Below are 20,203 nucleotides of genomic sequence, written 5' to 3'. Positions count from 1 at the left end.
CTTATCAACTTTGAACATAAACCTAACCAGATAAAGTTACAACAGGCATTAATCTAGCAAAGATGAGACTTGTCCCATTCAATAGTCGACGGGCCAGCCAATCTACTCTTGAGGAGGAGGTCCACGGCCACGGCCCCTTCCTCCATCACCTTCTGCACAGGATATTAATAAGATAACATTGCTTAATGGTGATTAAAACCATATTCAGAGAGGAGTTGGGCAACTGGAAAACAAGTATTCAAAGGAATGCCTGCCAAATTATAATATCATCACTACTACTTTCTACCCAAGTCAAAGCACAATATTAAAGATTTAATAAGTAACAAACACATTAACAATGCACAGAGAAGAGAATGAACCCATACTTAAACTATTAGCAAAATGCAGAGCACCTATAATATAAGTATATATTATGCTCCTCTACTCTAAAGGTAGGTAGCTTAATTTGTTGAGGCTCTCATATGGCAAGAGTTGTTCATCAGTAGGAGTAAATCATATCAATTTGTATGACTTGAATTGTCAAAATCGGTGAATTTGTTTCTTGTGCAGCTGTGGCACCATCTTGAGACCTAGTACAACTGGAATTAACTAGGCAGGGCAAAGCAAAGCTAGCTTGCTGGGTCCTTTTCAATCCACTTTCAAGGTGGAAAGCAAGCAGACAGGAAACACCACTTGCACAATAACATCCACAACCACAATAAGCTAGGTGCAACATATGGAACATTCTTGTTTTCTTCATATTACACTACAGGTGACAGGCCTCCACATGCCCTGCCACTTAATGTCGACAAAACGCACTGACTACTATATCTTTGACAGATTGGGCCGTAAGTTTATGATGTCATGCCCAAATTCGACAAGCATAAATACATTAGGTGTACAGGTGGACGGTAACCATAGGATGATGACTATTCCCAAGTCGTCTACCAGTTCAAGAATCAGAGTCACTTTCTGTATCGGAATGCACGTCAAACGGTCTATTTCTGTTCGTGTTTGCCTCAAGTGGCGGCATATCATCATCGTCGTCTTCATCAGAGTTCTGCTCTTCCTCAGCCTGTGATGTCGTTCCTTGTGGCCCTGTCGCCCACCCATTGGGAGTTGACTTGAAGATAGCCGGCCTGGCATAAGAAAGATGAGTGAATCAGTAACAAGCTAACAATCCTGATTTTATCAAGTAGATAGACTACTGATGCAGAGCTCGTACGAAAACCAACAAACTGGCACATTATTATTACAAGACCTTCTGGAAATATTTTAGGATCTTCATTACTCCCTCCGATCCACATTAATTGTCGCTTATTTAGTACAATGGAGTATTAGAATTTTGCCATCAACTTATATCACATCAACATTTTCATATAGTATCAGTGCTCGGTATCATTTCCATGTTCCATCAGAGCAGGCAAAACCAGAATCAAACCATTTAGGCTGTTTGCCCTAATTTTTTTTTACCACACCATTTAGGCTGTTGAAATGCAGCACTGGCTACCACCTACCAGCATATCACATGGAAAGTGAATTTGATCCAATTTTTTAGAAAATTGCAAGGTTAAACAACTATGGTGTTTCTCGTATGCATACATTATACTCCCTCCGTCGCATATTAATTGACGCTCAAACAGATGTATCTAGCACTGAAATACGTCTAGATACATTCGTTTGAGCGTCAGTTAATATGGGACAGAGGTACTATTACTAAAACAGCCAGACAAAGTAGCACAAACTGGGAAGTAGGTCATATATCAGATTACAAGCAACGACAGCAGACATATAGTTAAATACTCCCTCCGTCCCATAACATAAGACCATTTTGCAACCTAACATAGCTTGCAAAATGATGTTATATTATGGGACGGAGGGAGTAACAGACAGCTATCATAAACACAAGAAATTTAGACATATTGCCAGGAGGGTGTATTCTTACAAATTCTATCGCGACAAAAGGAAGTCTTGAGTTGTGCCTAGAATTGGAAAATTATTGTACATCTTGGCCTGGGTGATAGAATAGAACACACTACATACAAGCCTATACTGCAGCTTGGTGGATAACAGGTATCATAAACACAAGAAATTTAGATATATTGCTAGGACTAGGACAGGTCTCCAGTACATACAAACTTATCCTAGAATTTGCATACTTGCATTTAGGGGACATAAATCCACTCCAAGTAAGTAGTACGTAACTAGGTAATGTTTACTTTTGTCAACAAGTAGTAGTGCAGTAAATATTCATTGAGGGAGCAGCAGAGCAGAGACTGACCATTGGCCGGATTTCTCGAGGGCGCGAACCTGGTCGTGAAAGAGGACCCGTGACACGACACAGGCTATCTTGCTTCCAGATTCGAGAGCCTCGTCCCTGCCACTAGCATCCACAACCACGAAATTCCCTGCACATTCATTCATTCATTCATTCATTCAGAGCAGAGCAGACCATCATCATCATCAACTGACTGACCGTTCTTGATCCAGAAGCTCTTCTGGAACTTGGCGGGGAAGAGGGCGAGAGACTTGACGCCCTCGCCGTCGGTGACCTACAACGGCGGCAGCAGGACGGAGTGAGGAAGAAGCAATTTTTAAGAGAGGGAGGGAGAGAGGGTAGGTACCTCGATGAGGTTGGAGCCGCGCAGCGTGACGACCTGCATGATGCTCTCGCCCTCCGCCAGCGTCACCGCGGTGCCCTCCTCGCACGCGCGACGCAGGTTCTTCCTCCCGCCCTTCATGCCCTCCTCAACGGACGGACGGCGGCGGCGGCGGCGTCGGTCCGCTCGGGTGTGCTCTGGTGGTGGGGAACTGGAGGCTAGGGTACGAGGACTGCAGGCAGAACGTCAGCACATAACACGCCCAGCCCACTATGTGATGTGATAGTGGGCCTTCCAACCTTGGGCCTTTACCAAATCAATGGCCCCTCTATCTAAACATTACTATAACACTACTTCTTTTTTTCGGTTCATGAGCAAACGGGCCTCGCGCCCTGAAGCTTGCACGTGATATCCATGAACGCAAATGTGGAGTCGCTGCCCCATCATGGTGATCACACGGGTGGAAAATAATTAAGGTGGCCACCAGGTGCGTCAACCATGGTGATCCCAAGTTTTTCTTCTTGTTTGCTCTACATCTTGTTTAGTCTGTTGATTCACTCAATGCTACAACTTGATGATCATGTTACCATATAGCCCGGGTGTGCTGCCACGCCGTACAAAACAATAGAGGACAGGCCATCATGTTGATGCATTGTTGGATGCAAATAATTTCTTTTTCCAGATGTAATATTTATATTTGAACTATTGTTGTGCTAGAATATTTGCATGCTACTTATGAATTAATTGTTCTATTTTATATAATTATGTACATGCTATTTATGGATTAATTTTGCTATTTTATATAATTATTTGCATGCCATTTATGAATAATTGTTCTATTTATATAATTATTATTTACATGCTATTTGTGGATTAATGATGCTATTTTATATAATTATTTGCATTCCATTTATTCTATTTTGTGTAATTATTTGCACACTATTTATGAATTATTTGTTCTATTTTATTTAAATGTTTGCACGGTACTGATGAATTAATTGTTCTATTTTATTTAAATATTTACATGTTATTAATGAATGAATTATACTATGTATACTGCATGTTATTTTTGTTTTGAGATTTATCTATCTATACTGCATGTTATGGGTGCAACTTGAAGCATCCTTTGTAAACTTGGGCTAAACGGGCTTGTAGCCACAGGGAACCTCCTCCGCTTCAGCGCCGGTAGCGGGCCGCGGTCCAGAAATTATGTTTCCCTCGCCTCGTTGGGTGAGGCACACCAGCTGTGTTGCTGCTCTGCTTTCCCTAAAAAAAGGCTGTTGCTGCTCTGCTAGTTTTACGAGAAAACCGATTTACTAGCATTACCGGTATTCAAAAATCTGAAAACAAAATTGAAATACAAAATGTTTGCAAGTTACTAAAATGTTGTCGAACTTGGAAAAGTTTATGAATTTTTTATTTTCAAAACTGTCCTCTAATTTAAAAGCATTAAAAAAATTGGAAAATGAATTTTTAAAAAGTTGATGTGAATTTTATAAATTAAGTTGACACATTTAAAAATGCTGAAGGATTTAAAAGTTTGGAAATCTGATATTATTTTCGGAATTTGAAAAAGAATCATGAGTTTTAAAATATGTTGATGATTTTTTCTAAAAAAATATTAATGGATTTAAAACGAAAATGAAAAGGAAAAAAGGGGGGGACCTAAAGCACAAGCTTAAGGAAACCAGAATAAATATAGTGGTGAAGTTAGATGATTTTGTTTTACAGTTTTATATATATAGAGCATCAAGGTAGGTAGGCCTCTATCTTGTGGATCTGTTTTGTTGCTCTTGTCACAGAGGAGAGGCAAGCACAACATACAACGTGCCGTGCTGTGATTGATTCATTCACTGCAACTCTAAGTGCCTATTGTTCTAGTTGTAGGGGAGGGTGGCTCAGTTCAGCTCAAACTTCTTACTCTACCAAGTATAAAGTACAAATACACTACAGCAACCAAGAGAACCCCTCCCTACTACAAACAAACAAACAAAGTTAGTTACAGACAAGTCAGTCACTAGAGCAATGCAAATGCAATGGCGTCCCGTCTCGTCTATCTCGTCTCATCTCATCTACTACAACACCTAAACGCAGGCAGCAGCAGCAGCCTACCTCACCTCACCTCACCCACCCCTTGGTCTTGTTGCTGCTCGCCACCGCCGCCTGCTGCTGCTGCTGCCTGGTCACCCTGGAACCGGGAGCCACCACCACCTTCTGCGCCCTCGAAGACGCCGACGTCGAAGGCCTCGCCGGGATCGACGCCCTCTTCGACCTCACCTCGCCGCCCTGCAGGCTCCTCTTCCTCGCCACGGCCGCGGCAGGGAGCTGGTTCTCGACCTCACCCTGCATGCTGCTCCTCTTCCGCCCGGCGTTGGCGTTCTGCCTGCCACCGGCACCCGCAGGAGGGTGGCTCTCCTCCCCTTTCCTCTTCCTCTCGTTCACGACGGCCGCCTCCGGGGCGAACAGGGAGCTGGGGACCCGCTTGTTGGCCGAGTCGGAGCTCCTCAGGATGCGGCGGTGCTGCTGCGCCTTCTCGCTCATCGCCTCCTCCCTCGCACAACAAGCCGGCACCACGTTTGTCTCCACAGGGGTGGCAGGAAGAACCCTTGTTATTGGATTATTGTTTGAGGGTTCAGGCATCGTCGTGCTACTAGTGCCTTGAGGTTTTGTATCAGGCATCGTGCTACTAGTGTCTTGAGGTTTTGGGTCAGGCATCATGCTTGCGCCTTGGAGTTTTGTCATCTCCTGCAGCTTCTTCTCGAGGTCGAGCAGCTGAAATAACATGGACACAACATCAGGCTCGGCATTACTAACTAGTGCCCTCCAAATGTAAGACAAGAATGAGAGCAGAGCTCTGAGAAAACGCTAAGCCACCTTGCTCTGAAGCATTGACTCTGTTTTCTGTGCTTCCAAGAGTTCTTGCCCCATTTCCATTGCCTGCACATTTTTTAGTTTTAGGAATGATGATGAATAATATACAAGTGTCAGCTACCCGGTGGTTTCAGAATCTACACCAGGATGGATGATCAAAGAAACCACGTGCAGATGCAGCGCAGCTAGAAAATAACCAACCTTTGATTCTGCAGCTGATCTTTGCTGTTCCTGCTCCTTTAGTTTCAGCTCCACCTCCTCAATCTGAAACAAGAAAAAGGCACATAATCAAATCAACCCAAGTCTCTTGTTGTTAATAATGCCCATTGATTGATGATTGTTACCCAGGTAAAAGTTTCAGTTGAGTTCTGTACCGTTTGCTTAAGAGCTGCGACCACAGAGTCTGACTGGTGCTGCTGTCCAAGCTTACGCTCCAACTCCACTATCTGCAAGAGGATAGCATTATTATCTGCCTTTCCTTAAACAGTTACTAGCTGTTAACGACATTAATTAACCACTTTCAATTCCTACGTTACCTTGTGCTGTAGCGCAGTACATGCTTCTTCCTTCTCCTTAAGTTTTCCAGAAAGCTGACTCTGCTGCTTTTCCGACGTAATTTGAGAATGCGTCTTAGAGTCTAGTTGGCTTTCAAGCTCCTTCACCTTCAAGTTATTACAGAAAGTCTGTCAGGCACAATTTACAAGTGAAGAAAAGCAGTCTGGAAGAATCAACACAAGATTCAGTCAGATATCTGAAACAGAAATATTAGCCTCCTCAATTGCGCATACCTTGTCTTGCAAGTTTTTGTAAAGCTGCTCTTTTCCCTTGGCTTTACTCTCTAAATTTTGACAGTTCTCTTCCAGCTTTCTCAAAGATTCCTCCTTAAGCTTGGCTTCCTGCTTAGACCTTTCAAGCTGACACACGTTCACCCAGCAGAAATACCCATCAGTTCAGCTTCAAGCAGGCGCATAACTAAGAAGCTTCAGCAGAAGGCAATACCGACACTCACCATCTGTTTGACCTTTTGAAGCTCGGCTGTGTCCACCTGCTTCTTTGCTGGGCCCAGTTCTATACCACGAACACGGCTAGCAAAGTTCAACGAACTCAAGGTTTCCGACGCGTCGTTGTCGGATGGGCTAATTTGCACAAACATTAGGGCTTTCGAATCCCCTCCTGTTACCGCAGTTGTGGAGAAGAACAGAAAAGAGCAAATTAATCACGTAGCCAAGTGAGAGAATGCAAGAGGAACAGAAATGGTTAATATTTGGTATATTGTTGATATGGTATTTGTTCCAGAGCAACAAACAGATCTAGTTACCTAAAGAGTCTTGGAGCAAGTGCGTCAGCTTGGAATTCCTGGGCAGAAGAAAAGCATCAAGACAGTGAGAAAACAGGAGCTGATAGGTGCAAACCCGTTACTGACTCAGAGTGCAAACCTGTAAGGAATGTGGCTGCTTCTGGAAGCAAGAGCAGAAATGACATCGCCTAAAGCAGAAAGCGACCTGTTGATATTTTGTGCTTCCTTGAGCCGATCACCTTGCGCGTCTGTCTTGGCTAACCGCTCGCTTCCAGCAAGATCAACTAACCAAAGCTTACTTCTTGTACAGTCCCCATTTATCAGGTTCTTTGCTCTAACCATGATACAAAGCATGCTGAAAAAAATGATAAAGGTCAAACCATTTTTACCACAAGCAGGAAGGTACTCCACGGAGAAATGAAAAATAATGTTAATTATGACCAACCAGTGTGAGCGACTGCTGTGTTCATTCACATTGTTTGACCCTACAGCCCTCGAATTGCTTCCAGTTTGCAAGACATCCCAAACTTCATTTATGTCCTCAACTTTGGCCTCAACTATGCCGGGCACATGATGGGATCCTTCACCTGCTTGTTTGATCTCCAACCTACATATGCAAAGGTATACAGGTTACCACAACATGGTACTATTTTGAACAAAAAATGAAGGGTGCCAAAGGAAAGTGGCTGTACTTCTTAGATGAACTATTGTGAAACAAAATGAAGGGTACTAAAGGAAAGTGATTTACTTCTTAGATGAAGGGGATGTTGCAAGGAGGTCTCTGATTTGTTCATTGTACACCTCAAGCACACTAACAGATATGTTGTACGTGACAGTGTCTTTTCTCTCCTCAGCAATCTTGAACAACTCCTCCAGAGTTCTATAGTTTACTCCTCTGTTCCTTTCAGTCCCTTCCATGGTGAAGGTCTTCCCAGTTCCTGTTTGTCCGTATGCAAAGATGCATACATTGTATCCATCTAGCACTGACGTGACTAGTGGAGATGCATCGGCATAAACCTCAGCTGTTCATGGATACAACTTGTATATTAGACAAACAAAGAAAAATTTATGATTGAAAACTCCAACATTACTTGGAAGTGTAAACTAGAATTAGCAACATTCGCATTGTAAGAACAGTTGTGAAAGACAACAAAAAGCTAATACAGGCTCCATAGTACCAAGAGATACCTTGGTCATCCTTTGGGGTGTAGACTCTGTCAAACTTGAATGTCTTTTTTGCTGTTCCTCCATTTATAATCCCGATGTCACCATCATTTGCTCCATCAAAATCTACAACACATTTGTACCCTGACGATGTCTCAACTTTGCTCAAGGGGCGGCATCTGCAGAAAACTCGAATATTTCCTGAAATAAAAGAGATAGCCAGAGTCACTATCCCGACCAAATTCTGGAAATGAGTGTAAGCATCTGAATACAGAGGGGGCAGTAGGCACCTTTTGTCTCCTGGACAATATTATGAAGTTTCTTTCTCTTGGCCATCTCCTCATGGTACTTCATTTTCAGATCGTCACACTGTGCAACTGCAATACCAAAAACATGCAATGCTTTTGTTAAATACTTGAAAAGCTGTGTAACAATCCCAGTTCAGAGTCAGATATTACCTAAGGCTCGAACAGCTTCAATCATCTTACTCAAATCAGGAATCGCGTGCGCACAGTCGTGTGCTTCAAGAGATAACAGTGCTTGCTCTTGTTTCATGGCCTGAGTATTACAAAGATACAATTAGCAGCAGCTACTGCAATCATTTACCATTTCTTGTGGTTATTGTGATCTTGCGGACAGTAAATCAGAGCATTACCTTGATTTTTCTCTCCAAGTTAGATATGGCAGCAGCCCATAGTTTCTTGTCATTTTCGTAGTTCTGAGAAACTTTTCTTAGTTGGTCTGTTTGAGTGTCAAGGACTTGTTCTGCAAGTTATTATATTATATATTAGAACGATCATATATACCTATATTATAAAAACTGGGATAGGACGATGCTTCATGCAATAGTCTGGTACTTACCAAAATTATCAGTTTGCACAAGCTTTTGGTGAAGCTCCATCTTAAGCCTGTCAAGTTCTTGATTGGTAGATTCTACTAAAGACCACGCCATGGAGCACTCGTCGGACTTGATGTTGCACTGGCTGGTTAGCTCCTCAATCTGTTTCTCGTACTTTGAGATCAGTTTAGCTGTCCTTTTCTGCAATTTGGGTACATTGATCATGTATCAGGATTACATACATGAGATAGGATGGTAAAACAGTTTGTGAGAAAAACTGACCTGAATAGGTGAAGAAATCTCAACATCAGTTAAGCATTTTTTGCATAAGCCACTCCCACGTGTACCTAACTTTGCTGCTGCATGTTCAACGCAAAGATTACTTATCGACGGGAATGCAAGCTTGTGAATGAGCACATACATTGTTTGCATCTAAAATAAATAAACCAGCTACCTGGTGTTGCTGGGGATTTCCGAATGCAGATGCCACAAACCATGGGGTTTCCTCTTACTCCCTTGAAGTCGATGGTGATGGCACCATTGCTCCCAACAAAAGCCCTGATGTCAAGCACCTGAAGGGGCCTGTTACCTCCGACCACCTTGAACACATCAAGTTGAGACAAAATCTGTGAACAAAAAGGCACACTGTTTGAGCCACCAGATGTGGACAAGGAAAGCATGCAATGAAAATATGAAATTATGAGACAGACAAGTGAGTGAGCTTGCCTTGTCTTGTTGCACGAGGACATCAAAAGATCTGATTCCTGTTGGCCCGGCAGTGTGCACTATCTCCGCGAAATGCAGATCAAGGTAATAGTCTCCAGGGGCAAGGCCGTCGAATCTGTAGGTGAAATCGCCGTAGCGTGCCGAGCTGTAGAGCGAGGGATAGTCGCCGCCTTGGACTATGTTCTCGGATGTCTCTATCGACTCCCCTCCTTGAAAGAAAGAGTCGCTGGAAAACAAGTTTGCAGAGGGATGGTCGCCTTGGATGGCGCAGCCGCCGGCGTTGACGAACAGGACGCATTCACCTGCTTGGGAGAGAGAGAGCACAGGCACCGAAAGGGTGATGAGAAAATAACTTGAGACAGACAGAGCTAACAAAAACATTACGAGATGAAGGTTTACTAGAGTTATTATCTGGGAACAACAGAGTAGCCATAGCATGTGAAATAACCTCAGGAAGGCGAGTCAAGCAGGGGAGGGGAGCAGCCGAGGTTGAGTCTGAAAGAAAGCCTGAACCTAGCGACAGAAATGAGATTTGGGGGCAGTACAGTAGGATTCCTCTAGTCTAGTCTAGGGTTTACAAATGAATCGGAGCCAACTCAAGGGCTCCAGCCAGATCTCATCCACTTGGCGATTGATTCACGGACGGACCGCGAGAGCCAAATACACGGCCAAGGGGAGCAGCGAGCGAGCGAACGAATCCTAGGATAGGAAGGAAATGCGCAGGCACGGGCGTAACCGAGAAACCTAGCTGAACACGGCGCTACGGCCAAGGGGGAGGGGAGGAGAGCAGCACCTGCGCGGCAGTCGGCCCGCCTGAGCCCGGAGACGGCGACGCGCGGGCCGGAGACGAGGATCATGGACTCCGCCTCCGCCTCCGCCTCCTGCGGCGCGGGGTCGGGGTCGGGGTCGGGGCTGGCGTCGACGCAGGCCGCCTCCCAGCCGGCGGTCCAGGTGAAGTCCATGGGGTCGTCGCCTTCCATGCCCCTGGAGAGGTGGGTCGGGTCCGGATGGATTTCGCCGCCTGCGATGCGAGAGGAGGATGGAGGAGAGGGAGTCGCGCGGCGTGGATTCGGATTTGGATTTGGATTTGTTTTGGGGTTTGGAGCCGCCGTCCCAATTCGAAACTGCTCATATGTGGTGTGGGTGACGACCGTTGGGTCCGGGCCGGGCCCTGGCCCGGTTCTTGCCCATGCCTGGGTGTTGGCCCATTCTCCCGCCCTAGAAAAAATTCTTTTTTTTTCTTCTCAAAAAAAAAATCGTTTAGTTTTTGGTCTTCCCCTTATTTATTTTAGGATTATTAGTAAAAAAATCCGGTCCATGTCTATGTCTGTGTTAGCATTTTCTCAATGACTCTGTTGGTTCGCCCCCGGAGATTTCCGACTCCTTCTTTCACCGTTTCGCCTTGTGGTCCGACGAGCTATGCCTCTTGGAGGCCATCCACGATTCCCCTTCACTCGCACAACGATACCAGCATTGCATTGTAGTAGAGCATCGTTCTCGGCCGAAGCACTCCGACCCCTTCTCCTCCATATTAAATAGATTGGAAGTTTCTTGCAATATATATATATATATATATATATATATATATATATATATATATATATATAGAGAGAGAGAGAGAGAGAGAGAGAAAGGAACTTGTAAAGTAGATTATCCTGGCATCGCTCCCTTGAATGAATTAAGTAAAACATGGTTTTCCTTTGGTGGTGTTGGCTTTGCCTATGCAAACTATTGGGCCGCCATTCTACCTGTGCCTGTCTGGTCCATGCTAGGAGGATGGGTCCAAGCCCGAAACGCTTAGCATCGACGCGATGCCTAAAGGCAGCCTCCAAGCTCTCACAAGTGATTCTTAAAAAGAAAAGAAAAAAGCTCTCACAAGTGATTCTTAAAAAGAAAAGAAAAAAGCTCTCACAAGTGATTCTTAAAAAGAAAAGAAAAAAGCTCTCACAAGTAGTAAAAAAATGAGTGGGTCCTCCTAGTAAGTGGCGGAGACAGGCCCGCTTCCCGCTAGCTTGTGTGTCGTCCGTCCATGGCAGGAGTTGCCCATCCGAACTTACCGTTAGGGCTGCAAGAAAAGCTCGAGACTCGTGAGCTGCTCAAGATCAGTTTGTATTTTGGATCGACTCGAATAGAAATGACCTGAGCATGATCACTTTATCTAGCTTGATCGAGAAATGAGCTGACTTTTAGCTAGCATTCGCTCGTTCGATTTTAGCTTGATAGCTCGATATCATATAAGCATATTAAATAATCTTCATGCCTATTACAAAGATTTATGGTCGTTTATTGCCATATATGTTGTGTATGTTTTTTTCCTCTTCATTTTACCTGCTAGCAAACATGGAAATTAAGCATGGAGAAAATTTAGCCTCAATACGATACGAGGCCAGCCATACATTCAATATCATGTAATTCTGGCCAAAGTTTAAGAGCAAAACTTATCTTCATTTCTTCTCTTGCTAGCTCATCCATGATCTCTGGTTATTAAATACCAGTCTAGAATTGAGAAAGAATAAGTATAATATTATAGTGATTTTTTATGTTGTGGCTTATCTTGTTTTAAAATTTGCCTTAAATTATTTTAAAATTTATCTTATTTAGCTGGAAACTAGTTTGAGATCGACTCGAGATCATTACAAGCACAACACAAGCCATTTTTTACAGCTCGACCTCGAGCTTCCCCCATTTTGAGGTCGCTCTAATTTTAGTATGAGTTGAGTTGAGCCTAGTCCAACTCGCTCGAACTCACTCCTTTACAACCCTACCTACGGTAACGTGCATCTTTGCAACCTTCCCCCCTATAAGTACTCCTTTCCCGACAACACGACATCCCATTCATCGGTGCATGTCACGCACAGCTGGCTCGTCTTTTACCACACCGTAGACGGGCCCTTTCATCATCTGTAAAAAAAGAAGAAGATGTGAAAACGAAAAACGCGTTGATGTCTGCGTGAAAGGTGCTTACGTACTCGGCTCCGAGCCTCTCCTCTCCTCTCCTCTCTTCTCGTCCCCTCCCCTCCGCTGACCTTGCGCAGAAGCAGAGCCCCTCATCCCAAAAGCAAACCCAACCCAACCGTGGCTCCGAGGGAAGCCTTCCTTCCTTCTTCCCTCTGCCCAGTGATGGATACATGACATCCATCGGCGCGCCTGTCTGCCCACGGATTCACAGATCCATCGGCGCCGCATCTGTGGTTTGTTTTTGCGGCGGTTTCTGTTTCTCAGATCTACAAATCCTTCACATGCATCTAATCTGTGAATGTTGATGTTTCCGTCTTGGCTTGCAATAACGGATCTATCCACTATGCGCAGGCAGAAACAACGGATCTATCCACTATGCGCAGGCAGGCAGGCAGAAACAACGGATCTAGCATGCCTGATGGCGAGCGAGTTGAGACGGGAACTTTGTTCTTAATTCCGCTTTTACTCTTTCTCTATATAATATACTATGTATGTTTGGAAGATCTTCATCGCCCCAAGCGGAGCGGAGCTGATCCCTTTGCTTGTTTGTCGTCGATTGGTTGATTTGATTGATTGTCGTGGTATCCCATCCCACAGAAAAAACGAGTTATAATTTGCTCTGCGTGATTTCAGTATGCTTTGCCATCCCACAGAAAATCAGATTTGCAATCTCTGTTTAATTTTACAAGGCAGTCTCCTGTTTAAACTTTACAGAATTTTAGCTCAACATTTCAACAAAATTTTACAGAATTTCCTGCAGATTGCAGACACACTTCAGTCAGGCTTGTAATCATTTGTTGCTTCACGGCTTTGGAGCACCATGTACGTACTATATATGCTCCTGCCACTAGTCTTCCATTCGACAGAGTCATCGACCTACTTTGACTGATGTTTATCAGCAACCCAGTTAATAATACCGAGTTGAATGTGGTGCCCGTATGTGAATTCATTCATACCGAATTTGTGCTCCACGAAGATGTGTGGACGTGCAACCTCTTGTAATGTCTGACTTTCATGCTTCATCATGCAGATGCGGTGTACATTCATCATTCAGGAAGTGGTGTTTTATTATTGCAGCTCATGACTAAACTATTTCTAGTTGCCTTGCTCATGTTTCATCTCATAAAACTAGAGGCATGCTACACAGATGATGCAATACTACCCGTTGGAAATTATCATCTTCTCATTCAATATTTATATGTTTGGTTTGTTGGTTGGCAAGACAGCACGCAAGAGAGGAGAGAATCATCTTTGCCTGGTGGCCTTTGGAGGACCTTGCAAACCGACCACATGTTAAGTAATCACCTCCCCTTTTTACTCTGTTGGTATGAATGAATTTGGTTCCTTTTTTTTTTTGAAATTGAATGAATTTGGTTCCTGACTCATGTACTAGTATTCTCTTCTAGTTGGTCATATTAGGCGCTTCTAGTAATTTCTTCATTGTTTAAAAGTAGGACCCAAATAATATGATCTCACATATAATCACTAGCCTCAAGCCTCAGCCGCTAACAAGATTATGTAACCTTAGAGGATGGTAGCCCTCATACAATAGTTAAAAGCAGCCTCTCGGACCCCTTCTCTTGTTGAAGGACAAAAGCTACCGGTGTGGGCGCTTTTTTCAAGGACCTTGTTGCTTAGATCAACAACAAGCTCAGTTTTTTAAATTTTGTTAGCGCACACAGTTTTCATTGGATTCTTCACACCCGATGGTACTAAACAAGCAAAAAAAATCTGGTGAAAATATGTCTTCAGTTCAGATGTGGGTGCTCCGTAGCCTCATTAGCTAAAAGAGGTTGATGAGACCTGCTAAGATCGGGTTAGTTTTGCACCTTAGCTGTAACTGTAAAATAAACTGAGAGACGTAGTAGATGCATAGAGAAAACTTGAGGAATATCCCATGGAAGCTAGCTCCCAGAAAAATCAGAGCTATCCTATCTCTGTTGTTTCCTATGGGACTATTTAACAGAGTGGGTGGGAAATAGATTTTGAGAAAGCGATTCCTATTTGGATGCCATCTAATCTAACAGTCAATACAAACATTGTACTCCCTCCGTTCCCTTCTAAATGTAAGCATTTTTAGAGATTCCAATACGGGCTACATATGGAGCAAATGAGTGAATCTACACTCTAAAATATGTCTCTGTACATCCGTATATAGTCCGTATTGAAATCTCTAAAAAAGCTTATATTTAGAAACAGAGAGATAAAAGATTAAGCATGTTATTACTACGGCTACTACAACTTGTGGGTAAGCTCGTAGATTTTCACCAAGTTATGACCCTAGTTAATGTTCAAAAAACAGGTTTGCGTAAGTGAAGCGGAATGCCACAGCTAAGAGCCTAAGAGCAACTGAAGCATTTTTTTTAAATGGCCAGGATTTGGCTGTTTTTGAATAACAAGCACAGGAGAATATGAAACATAGCAAACGGCTAATTGAAATAGCATATAATATGCAGTTCACACCATAGCAAATGTACACCAGGTTCACACAGGAAGCAAAATAAGTAAATACCAACTAAAATGCACTTCACACTGTAGCAAATACACACCAGGTTTAGGCATATTGTAATAGGATAAATTGCACATGGCCATCATTGTGCAAGCAGCCAAGCATTGTAGTTCAACAGCAGGCAAATTCTAGAGTTTTATTTGCTAAATAGGGAATAAATGTATGACCTGCAAATAATCATAAATATCTTGAGCTCAAGCCAACAATCAGAAAGAATCCTGCAAGTAAATTTCATCACAAGTGGATAGTAACATTGCAGGCAGGCAGGGCAAAAAATTCATCCATCACAGGAGGATCAATGTATTAATACCATGACAGAGATAAGCAAAATCCAGGGCATTTAATCATCCATCAATCCCTCTCTCTCTCTCTTTGGTCGGTCTATTGTATGGGCTTGAAACGAGTGAGGCCGAGGCTGCCTCATGGAGCGTACCTTGCCTCGTTGTGGCGCTTGCCGCGGGATGATTTCTCGGCCTTGATCTTTTTGGCACCCGCCTTGGCTCGCTGCTTCCTCTCCTCCGCCTCCGCCTTTGGGGCCTCCCTCCTCTCGGCGGCGGCGAGGTCGCTCACCCGGCGCAGATGGGGATGTGCTTGTTGATCCATTCCTGCGACTCGTACCCGCGGAAGCTGCAGGTTCGGCAGATGTAGAAGGGGCGCAGGGGCCCACCGTAGAGTTCCGCGCGCCTCTCCTGGCGGCGACGACGACGCCGCCGAGGCTGGCCCATCGCCGGATCTGCACCGCCGCCGGCCATCGCCTCCTCTCTCTCTCTTGAGGGACGGAGTTCAGTTTTTTTTTTTTTGAGGGCTGGGACGGAGTTCAGATCTGAAACGACGGGAGCCCCTCTTGGGCCGAGGTCCAGAAGCGAGCGAACCTTGGGCCGACGGCCAGTGAGGCTGAAGCCCGTGAAGAAATAATTGATGAAAAAGAAAAAGAAAACACCTCCCACGCGTCGCCTGCTGCCTATTTTGATGTGGATGGATTATTTAGTATTTGTTTTCCACTCACGAGTCACCACCACTTCTCGACTCTGCCTATTCTGTTTTCGTCAAGCGTTTCCCTCTCACCGTGGTCATATTCGTCCTTCTTCTTTGATAAATATAATAATAAAACAAGTTGTCAATGTTTTCTTTTTCTTTCGAGAAACTTTCAATCTATTCTATTCATAGTAGAACATATCACAAATAACAAAAATTACAACCAGGTCCATGTACCACCCAACGGCGACTACAAGCGCTAAAGCAAGCCCAAAGCGTATCGCCCCTTTCTCGTCGGAGCCGAACAAACTTTAATGTAGTACACAGTTGGAAAATAATAATGCTAAAGCCTTAGAGCAACTCTAGCAAACCCCGCAAATCGCCCGGCCCGCAGAAATTCCGGCGAGTAGCCCGCATACTCGCCCGGCCCGCATAATTTTTTGCGGTAGCCCGCAAACCGCACGCCCCGAGCAGTATAACTACGGTTCCGCGACCCTTTTGCGGGTCCAAACCCTATCCCCCGCCGTCGCGAGCCACCCGATTCCCCTTTCCCCTCTCCCAATTTCTCGCCGCCGGCGACCACCCGCCTCGCCTCCAGCCGCCATGTGGGGGCGAATGTGGAGCTCCGGACGCGGCTCTGGCAGCAGATCCGGCCGTGAGCGCGACCCAGAGCGCGAGCGGCGCGTCCGGTCGGACGGCGCGAGGAAGCGCGGCGCCCGGAGGTGGACTAACCAAGGGATGTCGCCGCCGGCGAGCTTCAACCGCCGCGAGACGGAGGAGTACGACCGCCGGCGCGCGTTCTTCTCCTCCGCGAGGTCCTACGCCGGATCCTCCTCGTCCTCCGGCGCGGGCTTCCTCCCCATGAAGAGGGAGTGGTCGGACGAGGAGGAGCCGGAGCCGCCGGCGCCGTTCGCCTTCGTCCCGGTGAAGGAGGAGCCCGAGGAGCCCGCTCCGCTTGGCCGCCGCGGAGTCGTCGGGCCCGAGGACTACGTCGCGGAGGACTTCGACGCCGTTGCTGCCGCCATCGCCGAGCGGAGCATGCGCGAGGAGGAGGAGCGCAGCCGCCACGCCCAGCAGCTCGAAGCCCTCGAGTGGCAGCAGGCGGTCGCCGCCAACAAGAAGGCTGAGGAGTGGCGCCGCATCTGCGCGGAGCAGGCGGCGAAGTATGTCGACCTGTGCAGCTCCTGCGAGGAGGATTGAGCATCCGGCTCCTCCACGGCGTCGTCCAGTTGCCGCGACCTTGCCACCGTCAGATCCAACCCCTCCGCTACTAGTTTAACGTAGTATGTAGTATAAACTATGCTTGTAGTTTGTTGATCAAGTGATGAACTATGTTAGTGCAATTTCTCCCGCGAAAGTGTTTTTTTAAATTATGCAGGTTTTGATACGGGTTCTGTTCGGCCGCGCATGTTTTCGACCTGCAAACGCGATCTTCGTGAAACCGCAAACGCGTTTTGCGGGTCAAATTTATATTTTTCATTATAAAAATATTAGAATAAAAATTTAAATATGATGCGATACAAAAAAATACTATTCATCATAAATAGTACAGTGAGTGTCATCCTAATTTTAATAAACTGTAAGCTCACATGTAAATCACTTGCTGATGATTATTCTCGGGAATTTACCATTTAGGGCATGTTGCATTTCTGTCGTCATGATATAACAATGGGCCAAATCATTATAAGAAAATATGTTGCATTTCTCTCACAGCTAACAACCACTTTCTTCTAAAAAATGCAAACAACCACTTTTTGGTCCTGAGCTCCTCTACCCCACCACCGCGCGTCGATTCCGGCAACACCGTCGTCGTCCCTTCACGTGCTGGTCGTCCCTGTGAATCAAGGTAGGTGACCGCCGGCACGCTACAACTCTTGTATATTTTCAATGGGTTGGAGTGCTCAGTGAGGGGCTTATGTTGCTCTGATGTTTCTGTGTGGCAGAGGTTAACATTTGAAAAAGCATAGGCTTTGGTACACCCCCCTATCTTGCCATCCATTTCTGCATCGTGATTTGTGCAAAAACTTTTCTCTTTTTTGTTTCTTCCAAATAAAAGAACATATGAACTTCAAAGTTTGCAGGACAACAAAACATTCTAACTAGAATATGAGAAAAAGCTTTCAGATTTTTTCGTGAATCATATATACTAAAAGTATTATTTTTTACACAAAAAATTCTCATTTTGTATATATGTCGGACGAAAAAATCTGAAAGTTTTTTCCCACATTGTAGTAAGAATGTTTTGTTGTCCTGCAAAGTTTGATGTTCATGCATTGTTTTGTTTTGAAGAAACAAAAAAGAGAAAACTTCATGTACTAAGTTAGTTGTGTAGCACAGATTTCAAAGCAATATTGAAGGGTATAGATAAGAGGTGTCTGAAAGCCTGAGCTTTAAGAATCCATGTTCGTGTGGCAGATATAATTGGATTCTACGGTGACTTTGTGGAAGACCTCTACAGAAACCTCGGTGGGCAGGTTGATTGATGCATATTTTTTGTTGATATATAATTCACATGGACAAAAGGTTTTCTTGACCCATTTGCCTCTTCATACCTGATTATTGAAATCGACAAGGGGTAGTCACATGTACTGCTTAGACACTGAAATGATGATGGATTTTTTGGGATCATCATAGTTTCATATCATTGGATGTTCTCAGTGGTTTCCCTTAGACCCTTGCAAGTGAGAAATCCCTGGCCCAATCCCGCAGAAAACCCTAGTCGACCAGAGTCTAGAATGCCAGTGCAGATAGGCGGCGGAAAGCGGTGGAGGCAAAATCCGGTGCCGTTTGGAGCGCGACCTACGCCCACCGCCAACAGCCGTCGAGCTTAGGGTGCAGAGTTGCGGAGGAGTCTGCGACGAGTGAGTGGGGACAAAGTGGGCGAGGGTTTTCTTTTCCTTTTGCATGTGTGAGTGAACACACACGGTTTGCAGAGGCGACGGAGATGAACCGTGTGCGATAGTAAATCACCGAGATTGAATGGGAATCCAAATTTCCTTTGTCCTTCATCCATGAGTTTTTTTCTACGATGAACATAAACCCTGCTAATCACCGTGTTCAAATTTGACACTTTTCCGGGTTCATTTAGGAGATTATGTGCATTTTGTAGGCATTAATGCACGTAATTCAAATTCAAACAAATAGTGCATGAAAGGGTGCACAATAACGGTCTGGAAAAACCATACTCGTGGTATTTAGTAATTTCTCAAGCCTTTTACAAGGAATGAGCAGAGATTTCAACGGAATGTGTGGCAATAGTCAACCACAAACGCGTCATTTATTGGGTTATCATCTGTAGAACAATGAAATATGTGCTTGGAAACATGACAGCTTGCATGGTGCCATGGTATGGCCTCACCGTGCCCTAGTTAAAAGCTGAGAATGTTTGATTTATGTCGTCATGCACGCCCTTCATAAATCGAACCATCACCGAGGAAGTTCAATGCTTTCAAGAGGGAAATCACCAAGATTGAAGGGGAATCCAAATTTTTATCCTAGTTTGTCATTCAGTTTTTTTTCCAACGATCAACATACCGCCTCAAATGCAACGTGTTCAAATTTGACATTTTCCGAACTCATTTACCATATTTAGGGGATTATGTGCATTTTCTAGGCATTAATTATGCACATAATTCAAATTCGAACAATCGGTGCATGAAAAGGTGCACAAGAACGGTCTGTAAAACCATGCTCGTGCTATTTAGTACATTCTTACAAGGAATGGGCAGATATTTTAAGGAAATGTGTGGCAATAGTCAACCATAAACGCGTTGTTTACTGGGTTAACAACTGTACAAAAATGAAATACATGCTTGGAATAACATGACGCCTGGTGTGGTGCCATGCTATGACCTCACCGTGCCCTGGTAAAAACGTCGTCATGCGCGCCTTTCATAAATTGAACCATCACCGAGGAAGTTTCATGGTTTCGAGGGGGAAATCACCAAGATTGAAGGGGGGGGGTCCAATTTCCTTTGTCCTTTGTCCATGAGTTTTTTTTCTATGATGAACATACAACCTGCAAATCACCGTGTTCAAATTTGATACTTTTCCGGGTTCATTTGCCATATTTAGGGGATTATGTGCATTTCCTAGGCATTAATGCGCATAATTCAAGTTCAAACAATCGATGCATGAAGGGTCCACAAGAACGGCCTGAAAAATCATGCTCGTGCCATTTAGTAAATTCTCATGCCTTTTACAAGGAATGAGCAGAGATTTCAACGGAATGCGTGGCAATAGTCAACCACAAATATTTTTTGTTGGGTTTTCAACTATAGAAAAAA

At 44.5% G+C, this 20,203-nt stretch overlaps 3 protein-coding genes across 6 annotated transcripts; 1 reads left to right on the top strand and 2 right to left on the bottom strand.

Moving 5' to 3' along the window:
• Positions 1–672: 672 nt before the first annotated feature.
• On the bottom strand, positions 673–2,818 carry LOC123099268 (probable RNA-binding protein EIF1AD). Its single transcript, XM_044521447.1, has 4 exons — positions 2,604–2,818; positions 2,456–2,531; positions 2,261–2,387; positions 673–1,118 (listed from the first exon to the last, which is right to left on the bottom strand). The coding sequence occupies exons 1-4, from the start codon at positions 2,718–2,720 to the stop codon at positions 932–934; spliced, it is 507 nt and encodes a 168-aa protein (XP_044377382.1). The 5' UTR covers positions 2,721–2,818; the 3' UTR covers positions 673–931.
• A 1,569-nt stretch (positions 2,819–4,387) lies between these two features.
• LOC123099266 (kinesin-like protein KIN-14E) lies at positions 4,388–10,586 on the bottom strand. 4 transcript variants are annotated; one of them, XM_044521444.1, is made up of 20 exons: positions 10,269–10,585; positions 9,476–9,777; positions 9,204–9,375; positions 9,032–9,108; positions 8,773–8,950; positions 8,567–8,676; positions 8,370–8,469; positions 8,202–8,288; positions 7,936–8,112; positions 7,496–7,769; positions 7,193–7,354; positions 6,887–7,102; positions 6,769–6,806; positions 6,460–6,623; positions 6,239–6,364; positions 5,987–6,112; positions 5,825–5,896; positions 5,652–5,714; positions 5,454–5,516; positions 4,388–5,351 (listed from the first exon to the last, which is right to left on the bottom strand). In XM_044521444.1, exons 1-20 carry the CDS (start codon positions 10,453–10,455, stop codon positions 4,698–4,700), a joined length of 3,348 nt encoding a protein of 1,115 aa, XP_044377379.1. In that variant the 5' UTR covers positions 10,456–10,585; the 3' UTR covers positions 4,388–4,697. The 4 variants fall into 4 exon arrangements, with proteins under 4 accessions (XP_044377379.1, XP_044377380.1, XP_044377376.1 ...); XM_044521445.1 differs by having other exon boundaries at positions 9,032–9,105; XM_044521441.1 differs by having other exon boundaries at positions 6,887–7,354; positions 10,269–10,586.
• Positions 10,587–12,398: 1,812 nt separating this feature from the next.
• LOC123099267 (uncharacterized) lies at positions 12,399–17,990 on the top strand. Its single transcript, XM_044521446.1, has 2 exons — positions 12,399–12,666; positions 12,785–17,990. Exon 2 carries the CDS (start codon positions 16,521–16,523, stop codon positions 17,115–17,117), a length of 597 nt encoding a protein of 198 aa, XP_044377381.1. The 5' UTR covers positions 12,399–12,666; positions 12,785–16,520; the 3' UTR covers positions 17,118–17,990.
• Positions 17,991–20,203: the final 2,213 nt, after the last annotated feature.

This window comes from Triticum aestivum, chromosome 4D, assembly GCF_018294505.1.
Source record: "Triticum aestivum cultivar Chinese Spring chromosome 4D, IWGSC CS RefSeq v2.1, whole genome shotgun sequence".
Lineage (NCBI taxonomy): Eukaryota > Viridiplantae > Streptophyta > Magnoliopsida > Poales > Poaceae > Triticum > Triticum aestivum.
Note: the sequence above shows the minus strand (reverse complement) of the source record. Positions and strands in the feature narration are given on the sequence as shown.